This window comes from Mus pahari, chromosome 2 (genome assembly GCF_900095145.1).
Source record: "Mus pahari chromosome 2, PAHARI_EIJ_v1.1, whole genome shotgun sequence".
Taxonomy (NCBI): domain Eukaryota; kingdom Metazoa; phylum Chordata; class Mammalia; order Rodentia; family Muridae; genus Mus; species Mus pahari.
In genome coordinates, this window is record NC_034591.1 from 16,041,707 (window position 1) to 16,053,083 (window position 11,377).

The 11,377-nt window shown below is 41.8% G+C and overlaps 1 protein-coding gene across 1 annotated transcript in view; it reads right to left on the bottom strand.

Moving 5' to 3' along the window:
- The window catches only part of Ccdc146 (coiled-coil domain containing 146), a 115,025-nt gene that overhangs the window by 95,622 nt on the left and 8,026 nt on the right, over positions 1-11,377 (bottom strand). The window contains exon 2 of the mRNA XM_021191084.1: positions 4,157-4,395. Coding sequence (XP_021046743.1) covers positions 4,157-4,384 — 228 coding nt within the window. The 5' untranslated portion in view covers positions 4,385-4,395. The remainder of the gene's footprint in view (positions 1-4,156; positions 4,396-11,377) is intronic.

An 11,377-nucleotide genomic window follows, 5' to 3' on the forward strand; every position in this document is an offset into this window, starting at 1 on the left:
CTTGGACTTCCATTGACAGCTACTACTGAACCATTGTTGGGATTTGGACTGCAGACTGTAAGTCATCAATAAATTCCTTTACTATATAGAGACTATCTGTAAGTTCTGTGACTCTAGAGAACCCTGACTAATACAGAAGGGAAGCAAAATTTGGAGACTAACAAATTCAGATCTGCGTGTGCTGGTTGTATACCATATAAAGATTCAAGGAGCAGCACACTGATATTTATGAGTTATACTTTATATATATTATACATAAACATTTTTAAGCAGACACCTTTTCAATGGGACAAGAAAAGTTTGTAGAGCACCAGACCTCATGCTTATATATCAGTGGATAAGTGGATAGACAGCTATCTGTCTACCTTAGCTCATAGTCCACTGATGGACCCAAACGGCTCATCTCCCAAACGCCATCTTGAACACTGACCCTGATTAGCAGGATAGTTCCTGCCTCGATGATCTTACTGCTTTATGTAGTCATAATATCAGGGAGGAACTTTTAAGTTTTCTGTGCAGTGCCTTATGAGAAGATATTCAGTAAATATTGGTTATTGACTAAGTACCAAGTAATGTCCATCTCTTAATTCTACAGAGCTGGCAATCTAGAGAAACTCCCACAAGCTAAGTGCTCAGGCAATGTCCTGAAGAAGTGGGAGTTCAGAAAGGTTCAGAAGGTTAGGATCCTTGCCAGGGAACAAAGTATGGTCTACAGAAGGAGGACATCATTTGAAGTTTAACTTGAAATGGCACAGATTTTATGTGGCAGTGTGAGTAGGTAGAATTTGGGGAAATGATCTTACAATCACATATTTTAATATATGGTCACTTCCCAGGCTTCTGAATTTACCACCTCTAGAATTCGGAAAGTCTCCACTGAGAGGCCCAACATAAATAGGCCATTGAGGCCTAAGCAAATGATTAAATTGAAAAACAGTCTGGGTCTAACTTGCAGAGGACCTTGAACACCGCACTGAACACACACTTCAGTCAGTGTCTGGTGACAGAAAAACCTGTGCGCTCTGCTGATCAGCACTGCAGGCCAATGGTAGGCCCAGCGTTGGCAACAGTACATCTGTGGATGTTTCTATATTTCCAGTGTGATGGAAGTGTAGATGTTAGGCAGCTGGTCCTGAGAGCTTCCTTTCAGCTGGGATCCAAAAATCTGCCATTCTTTAGACATAGCTTCTATTTAAATAACTGAAGGAAAACTAAATACAAAAGTTTTTAAATCCCCAAAAATCTTTAAAAAATTATAAAAAAAGAATTGAGAAATAAAACTACAGCTAACAATTATGCACTATATATGTGCATATATATATATATACATATATATATGCATTCCCTTTTTTTTTATTAGTCAAAGAACCCATAGTCTCACAAGTTCAGGGCTAGTGTCCTACAACTTAGCTGTAGCCAGATTCCTTAGTGGTGCTTATTATACAAATAAAGTAATCTTCAGCCAATAATTTGTCCTGCAGGACTTTGTAAGTTTGAGGAATAATTCTTAGGCAGTGAAGTTGCTAATACTGATACTATATAGCAAGACAGTAAGATGGCTGACACAAAGGTTTACATCTCCTAAACCCCACTGGATCAGACTTGACATACTTGTGGTAGTTAATCTCAGTTCGTGACTTGATAAAATATAGAATTATCTGTGAGACAGGATGCCGGATGCTACTAGGTAAGAGAAGCGTGCGCACACACACACACACACACACACACACGCACATACACATACACACTGTGTGTGGTGTCATTCCCTGTGCTATGATCCCAAACTGCATGAAAAGGGAAAAGTGGGCTGAACACAAGCATTTGCTTTGCTGCTCTCTGACTCCTGGCTATGGCTATGATGTGGCCAGCTGCCTCATGTTCCTGCCCCACTACTGCATCTCAATAAATTCTTTCTCCATTAAGTTGAACATAGACAAGTAAGTAAGTCAGAAAGTGGTAAGGGTTCTTTATATATATGGAAAGCCACTTATTACAACTGTTGAAGAACTAGGCTCAGTGACGTGGATCTGTAGTCCTAGCACTCAGAAGACTGCTGCAGAAGGGTCACTTTAATCCAGGGCGTGTGAAACCAGTTTGAGCAAAACAAAGAGACCTATCTGAAACAAAAATGTGTGTTTGAGTTGGAGATACAGGAGAAAGCTTGCCTAGGATGTGAGACTTCCTGGATTCCATCAATCATACAGCATAGCAGCAGCAAAAATACTCACGGGTGTGGAAAGGATGATGTCAGCAGAAACCATGATGAAGCAACTGGCATAAGAGTGACTGGTGTATGTATGAATCCTCAATGGGTGTCAAAAATAGATAAAAATTTTAGGATGAATAAGATGTATATATAGTCTTTAGTATCTCCTGATGTGGAAGTTTCTGGATACATCATGTCTTGCAGACTCACATGGTGTTTTCCTAAGGCAAGGCTCCTGAGAGGACATGAGATATTTGGTGAGAGCATAAATGGATTCCGTGGACAGTGAGGCGCTTGCATAGCTGGCCCTGCAATACTTTGTTGGTCTTGCATCTTTCTTTGCTTTCTCCTTCACTGATCTTCACTTCATTGAGAAAGGCATAGCAGAGAACTTCTCCTGGCATCCCGGCTGGTCCTAGTCTCTCCCACTGACTCCTGTGGTTTCTGCTGGATCATACCACCATTGCTGATTCACGTTTGGTATCCTGAGATTACTGAACTGGGCTGTTGGTATCCTGACAAACGGAGATTGGAATTGCCCCAAAGAACTACTTCTAAACAGGTCCCCATCCCTTGTCCTAGTTACCATCTTTTCTCCCATACCTTTGGATGGTGGGCTGGGGGGGGGGGCGCGAAGCATTTGAGACCCTTATTAAAAGGAGGTTTTTGAAAAATCTAACCCTAAAATCTCTATATCAGTTATTTGTTAATATCAAAAAGAAAGCAATGCTAGTAAATAGAGGAGACACCTAAAAGTACCATCTTTTTACCAAGTGACCAACTCCTGCTGGCCTACCCTTATACCTGTAGTTAAGTCATCGCTCAGCCCTCATCAGAGAAGCCTCTGCTTGGCTTCCTGACATCTCGCTTATTAACTGTCAGAATTAAGGCCTGTGCTTTTGGTATGTGGTCTTACACTAAAGGGCAGTGCTGGAGAGCTCACCCTGGTAGCATGGGTGAAGGAGAGCTGGTGGCTGACCAACTCAACTACCACTGAGGCTCACCCCAACATCTGCCCCATCTATGAACTGCCAGATTGCTGGAATGCATGAAGGGGCTGGTCCTGCAGATCCAAAGTTGCAGGATCTCCATGACACAGAGCAACAACAGGATATCTGAGAGGAGCCCTGGTAAGAACCCAGTGTTGACAGTATAGCAGGATCCAGAGGCCTGGAGCCAGACCAATGACTCCGTGCTATATACAATTCCAAGTAAAGATATAAGGACAAAGGGTATTCTGTTGTTCCACAACAAGATGTGTCTTTGTTTGTTGTTTTTGTTTTGTTTTGTTTGGGGTATGGGAGATTACAAGGCGGGAGAACAGACACAAAGGGACAGGGAGATGAGTGCGATTGGGGCACATGATGTGAAATCACAGAGAGTCAATAAAAAAGTTAATAAACATAATAATAAAGGAGCCTACACACTGCATCGATCCAGAAGGAAAGGTCAGGAAGGAAGGCTGAGTACATTTGTTTGTAAGATTTTCATCCTGTTCATATGACTGAGGCCTACAGGAGGCATGCAACTGAGAACTTTGACAATGCTGCAGACTTTGTATTTTTAAGTGGGTGAAGATTAGGCTTTACTCTATGTGGTATTTTGAATATGTTTGGCCCAGGAAGCGGCAATATTTGGAGGTGTGGCCTTATTGGGGGAAGTGTGTCACTGTATGAGTGGGCTTTAAGAACCTCAACCCAGCTGCCTAGAAGCCAGTCTTCTCCTGTCTGCCTTCAGATGAAGATGTAGAACTCTCAGTTCTTCCTGCACCATGACTGCCTGCACACTGCCATGCTCCCACCTTAATGATAATGGACTGAACCTCTAAAACTGTAAGTCAGCCCCAATTAAATGCTGTCCTTAAAAGAGTTGCTTTGGTCATGGTATCTGTTGACAGCAGTAAAACCCTAATGAAGACACTCTAGTATTAGTATACAAAGAGAATCATACCTCATGCAGACAGAGGAAAGCTGGTGTTTCAGCTAAATTGATGAGCCGCTCCTCCCGAATGTTAATTGTAGGCACTATGACAGAAGGGAGGTCTTCCCTGTCCTCGTCTGTTTCTGAGGTTGATGTTACCTCCTCCTCTCGTTCCTTCTCCTCCTCCTCCTCCTCCTCCAGTTCCTCCTTCTCCTCATCATCGGTTTCTTCTTCTGCATCCTTGCTATTGTATTCCATTTTTCACAGTTCTAAAGTAAAATAATTCCATATTCAATTATTCAAGCATATCTTCACTTACCAAGTAATAGAAAATAGGACAACACCCACCAAGTAATACACATACTAGAATGTGTACCAAGAATATTTGCCAACAGAGAAAACAATTTCAGCTATGCGTCTCATTTTATGACTGCAAATAATTTGCTGGGATATTCAGATGTGAAACACTAATACAGAACCAATGAGGCAACAATAATTTATTCAACAAATTGGAACATTAATTGGTCTAAGTAAAAGTTCTAGAGGAGCAACACGGCAACCCCTCCCTGATTTCTATCACCAGCTTGGAACAGCTCCCTCTGCCAGATCATACCAGCAGGCTCCCTGTGTAGCTACCTAATCCACAAAAAGGATTTGTGTGGGGGCCTTTTGCTTAAAAAGCAAGAAAACAATTACTATGAAAATACCAACATGTAAAATCTACCCCTTATAAAATATTTTATTGATCATGAAATATAATAAATTGTGACACATGAAAAATAAATCCAAACAACATAAATTATAAGAAAATATTTTATAATAATTTTATATAATAAAATAAACAATAGTACAGTGACCTCTTGCCTGGTCAAAAAATAAGATTATTCTGACTTATTTTTTTTCCATAAAATCACTAATTAGGCTAACAAAATCTATACTTTTGCAATTTTATTTTTAATTGACATAATTGAAAATAATGTCAGCTGCTCTTGGGAAGTAAAATTACAAATACATTTTGGCAATGTTTAATTGTGAGAAAAGGATTGACAATATCAGGGTAAATTTCTAAAATATCATTTCAAAATATAACATCTAGAGCCAACGAACCTCTTTTGTAGAGCAGTTTTTGTTAAGCTTAATGGTTACCCCATTCTTTACATTTTTAAGCTATCCCAGGGGGACCTCCATTCTCTCACCACCTCTTCTCCACCTCCATCAGACTCTTGAACCATACTAGTAAGCTTTCCTTCCCCCACCTATCTTCCCTGCTCTCGGAGACCTCTGGGCTAAGCCAAGGTGCCTTGAGCAGCCTGCTAGCCCTGAGAGACCTCCATTCTCCTACCACCTCTCTGCCCAGCTTTATCATATTTGAGGCTCTTGAACCATACAGATCTCCAGGTCTGGAACCATACTGCTCAAGATACCATACCCATCAGAGGCCTGTCATGCCAAGACCATCAAAGTTCACCCCCCTCCCAATATCTACTACAACAAGAGCATCCAGGGACCAAAACCATTCAGATGACTAAAGGCCCTTGAAAGAGCACAATCAACAAAAGCCAGGGTAATCTGACACCTCCAAAGCATAGCTACCCCACTACAGCAAGCCCTGGATATCCTAACACAACCAAAACATAAGCAAATGACATTAAATCCAATCTTATAAAGATGATAGAGGCTTTTAAGGAGGAAATGAGTAAATCCCTTAAAGAAATACAGGAAAATACAGTTAAACGGGCGAAGGAAATAAAACTGCAAGACCTGAAAGTAGAAATAGATGCAATCAAGAAAATACAAACTGAGGGAATCCTGGAGAGGAAAACCTAGGGAAGAGAAACATCATCAACAGAATATAGGAGATGGAAGAGAGACTCTCTGGCATAGAAGATATTGGTACTTCAAAGAAAATCTTAAAGCTAGAAAATTCCTGATACAAAACATCCAGGAAATCTGGGATACGATGAAAAGATCTAACCTCAGAATAATACGAATAGAGGGAGGCGAAAAGTCCAAGCTCCAAGGACCAGAAAACATTCTCCACAAAATCATAGAGGAAAACCTTCCCAACCTAAAGAAAGAGATGCCTATAAATATACAGAAGCTTATAGAACACCAACTGGACTGGACTAGAAAGAAAACCCTCCTGTCGTAAAATGATCAAAACACAAAGTCTACAGAACAAAGAAAGATGTTAGAAAGCAGCAAGGGGGAAGGCCAGGTAACACACAAAGGCAGACCTATCAGAATTACACCTGACTTCTCAACAGAGACTCTAAAAGCTAGAAAGGGCCTGGACAGATGTCTTGCAACCTCTAAAAAACTACAGCTGCCTACCTAGACAAAACTCTCAATCACCCAGCAAAACTCTCAAGCACCATAGATGGAGAAAACAAGATATTTCAAGAAAAATTCAAATTCAAACAATATCTATTTACAAATCCAACCCTCCAGAAAATACTAGAAGGAAAACTCCAATCCAAGAAGGATAACTACATCTAAGAAAACACAGGAAATAAGGAATTCCATACCAGCAAAACCAAGGAAATGCGCGCGCGCGCACACACACACACCCACACACACACACCACTACTAACATCAAAATGACAGGAAATAACAATCACTGGTCATTAATATTTTTCAACATCAGTGGACTCAATCCTCCCCACCTCCCAAAAGAGACACGGGCTAACAGAATAGATGTGAAATCAGGACCCACCATTCCGCTGCATACAAGTAATACACCTGAACAATAAAGATAGCCATTACCTCAGAGTAAAGGGCTGGAAAAAAGTTTTCTAAGCAAACAGACCCAGAAGCAAGCTGGAATAGCCATTCTAATATCTGATAAAATAGACTTTCAGCCAGAATAAATCAAAAGAGATGGGCAAGGACACTTAATATTCATCAAAGGAAAAATCTACCAAGATAATATCTAAATTCTGAACATTTATGCCCCAAACACAAGGGGACCCATATTTGTAAAAGAAACATTGCTAAAACTTAAATTGCACATTGAACCCAACAAATTAATAGTGGAAGACTTCAACACCTCACTTTCAACTGACAGGACATCCAGGCAAAAACTAAACAGAGAAATAATGAAACTAACAAACATTATGAATCAAATGGGCCTAACAGACAGCTATAGAATATTCCGCCCAAACACAAAAGAGTAAGCCTTCTTCTCATGGATCCTTCTCTAAAATTGGCGATATAGTCAGTCACAAAGAAAGCCTCAACAGATACAAGAAAATTGAAATAATACCTTGTGTCTTATCAGACCACCATGGATTGAAGCTGAACTTCAACAACAACAGAAATACTGAAAAGCCTACAAACTCATGGAAATTGGGCAACTCAGTAATGAAAAGGGAGATGTAACAACTGACTCTGAGGGAATTGAAAGAGAATCATTAGGTCTCACTTCAAAAGCTTGTACTCCACAAAATTGGAAAATTTTTAACAAAATGGACAACTCTCTAGACAGACGCCACTTAAGTTAAATCAAGATCAGGTAAACTATTTAAACAGCATCATAGCCCCTAAAGAAATAGAAGCAGTCATTAAAAAGTGTGAGATTGTCTTAGTAGACTTTCCTGCTGTTGTGAGGAGACACGGACACTATGACCATGGCAAATCTTATAAAAGAAAGCATTTAATTGGAGCCCGCCTACGGGTTCACAGGCTTAGTCCATTATCATCATGGCAGAAAGCAGGGCAGCCTGCAGGTCGACATGATGCTGGAGGGAGAGCTGAGAGTTCTGTGTCCAGATCAGCAGACAGCAGGAAGAGAGGAAGGAACTCTCTCTAGCTTGAGCATCTGAAACCTCAAAACCCACCCCCAGTGACACACTTCCTCAACAATAAGGCCACACCTACTCCAACAAGGCTACACCTCCTAATAGGGCCACTCTCTTTGGGAGTCATTTTCATTCAAACCACCAGAGTGATGTTATAGATAGACCCAGAGTTCTTTATTCTAAGTAAAATAAACTTGACAGAGGGATGGAGCTACTGTAGTCTCACATACTCACAGAAACAGAGTCAGATATTTGGTCTGAGGGATTGTGGGGAATTTGGAGTGATGACTAAAGTTATAAAGTTGAAGTTATTCCAGAAAAAAAAAAAGCTCTCAGAACTGTGTTAGTCTGTTAACTATGAGTCTACTAGTACTAAGTCGACTTAAGTCTACTTAAAATTACTTAAATAAATCCTGGTGTTTATTTTTGAGGCAGTGTCTCTCTGTGTATCCCTGGCTGGTTCAAAATTCACAGGGATCTGGCTGCCTCTGGTTCACAAGTGCTGGAATTATAAGTATTATTAAACTCAATGACACAATAGTAAAAGAGGAAGAAAGTATCTTTGGATGTAACAGATATTTCGATGACTTTGATGGTGACGAGAGTCTCATGGGCATATGAAAGTTGGACTCTTTCTTCCATAAGTTACCTTGGTATTCTGTCATGACAATCCATAGAAAAGTAACTACGACAGGCACTCTTCTTACAAAGGTAGGTGAGACTGTGACGGCACTAACTGCCTGAACCTGGACTTTCGTCCACAGATAATGGAGAGCTGCTGCACTCACAGCTACCTTATCCTGGAGTCACGGCTTGGAAAGAACATGAATTTGGTGACTTGGAGACAGCACGGTGTCATGGGCAGAAACCAGACACCACGGTGGCCAAATGAGGAAGACAACAATGTGGCTTCAGGTGGCTCATAAATGGGCAGCAAGACAGAAGAGTCACAGGCATACATTTTTAAATGCTGTCATGGGAAAAGACCCCACAAAGACTTGAGTTGCAGCAGCAGGCTGGCATGCACTGCAGGCTTGCAGGAGCACCACTGTAGATCAAGCTCTCCAGGATGGCTGTCCTCTCTGGAAAGCTGAGCCATGCTGAGCTGTAAGGGTCTGCGGATGTGGTCTTGCCGTATCTTACATGAGCACCACCCGGGTTTGTGATGCAGACAGCAAAAGGCTGGTGAGGAAGAGATGAAGTGAAACAGAAACGCTTCAGTCCTATCTCAGAGGGACATCTCATGATGGTTTTCTCACTTCATGTCAGAGGCGGTTAAGATAAAACCCAAAACAGGAAGCTCTACAAAGGAGAAAAACCTGAAGCAATGAACTCTGGGGTTTGCCCCATTTCGTAAGACGAACGACCACTTCCTCTTCCTTCAAAGCTTGACATAGGTGATCAGCACTTGGTTTTGACTCTGAACTCTTTTTTTTTTTTTAATTAATTAATTTTTTTTTTTACATTCCATATTTTATTAGCCCCACTCCGTCTACCCTCTGACTGTTCCACATCCCATACCTTCTCCCCAAACCCCTGTCTCCACGTGGATGTCCCCAAACCCTACTGCACCTGACCTCTAAACTCCCTGGGGCCTCCAGTCTCTGCATCATCATCTCTGCATGAACACAGACCTGGCAGTCCTCTGCTGTATATGTGTTGGGGGCCTCATATCAGCTGGTGTATACTGCCTGGTTGGTGGTTCAGTGTTTGAGAGATCTCAGGGGTCCAGATTAATTGAGACTGCTGGTCCTCCTACAGGAAATTTTCTCAACTTTCAATTTTCTCAACTTTCAAGGAGCATGTGTAAAACTTAAATAACCCATATTCCAGAGACTGGAGCAAGCAAGGCTGCAAGGAACCATAAGACTTCAAGAAAAAGATATGATATGAAACTGTACCTTTCGCTATTACCAGCCACAGCACACACACGTTTTGGTCACTTTAGAAACAGCATGTTATAACATGAAAGTCACAAATGTTATTTTTCCCTTCTGGGCCCACACGCTCTCTGATCATTCTGTTTTGTGTCACTGAGTTCTTGTGACTGGCAGGGAAACATGACCCTGTGTTCCTTTCCCCAGAAGCCCGGTGCTGTGGAAACATGACCCTGTGTTCCTTTCCCCAGAAGCCCAGTGCTGTGGGTTACCACGTCTCTGTTTCCATAGTAACTCAGAGTCAAACATCTTAGAGGAAGAACTCCGAGAAACTTCCGTTTATCTGTTTTGTTTCAGTTTCTAAAAAAAAAATTTTTTTTTTAATCACATAAGAGTCAAGTGGTTGGTAAGAAATCACTGGTAAGTGGTTGTAAGAAAAGTGCCCCTTAATCCTAATATAACTGCTCTGGGATCTTATTCATATTTCTTTTGAAAAGTACATTAAATGTCTCACTGAAAGCTCATACTAAGAAGACTTTGGTGTGTAATATGGAATACTCAGGAGCCCATCTTAAATAAGGCACACTCAGATCCATTTAGTGGTCAACAGCAGTTTCAGACACTACCAGTTTGACAACCCTAAGTGCAACCAGTAAAATAATTGCTTTTTCCTGAAGTTATCTTTCATTCTTTATTCTGTGTACAAAAGCCAAGATTCACTATTAGACAATGACTGAACTAGGCCTGAAGCATTTTTCTAAAGCCATAGAGAAGATTTTGGGAAAACAGCATGAAAACTTCCCCCCCCCCTTCTCTCTTTCTCTCTGCCTGTCTCTGTCTATCTCTGTCACACACACACACACACACACACACACACACACACACACACACCATCACACAGGGAGAGAGAGGGTAGGGGGAGGGAGAGGGGGAAGGGAAGGGAGATGGAGACAGAGAGATGGGGGAAGAAAGAAACAGAGTGACAGAGGGACAGAGACAAAGAAAGCAAGGGAGGAAGGGAAGAAGGGAGGGAAGGATAAAAGGAGGATAGTTGCTTCTGAGAGGAAGCTCCAAGTGCACAAGTAGCTGTTAAAATTTCACACACATTACACAGATATATCTTAAACTATACACGCGCATAATCAAATGACCCTCCTACTTGCCCAGATTGTGGAGAACCCACGGCTGTGTTCCAGCATAAGCCCTGTTCCGTGGGATGGGAGGATGGACAGACATGCTAAGTCTTCTCCCCCACTGAACTACCCTCTCGCCTCCCTCTCTCCACAGCCATGGTATTCCAAACACAGATCCAAGACAAGCGCCTTGCCCACCTTTCAAGTGCCTTCTTGGACATTTTTCTCTTTCTTAGATTTGGTGACAGAATGGTCACAGAAACAGGCATTGTCTCCAGTATAGATGCCTGGTTACCCTGTCAGCATGAAGGCACTCTTGCCCAGCGGCCATTCACAATGGACCAAATGACAGCATTTAAAAGCCCTTGGCAGACTGCCGGGGAGAGAGCGGACTGCTGAGGAGGGACCCGGGTCTGGTCCCGGTCGTCCGGCGCCTGTCCC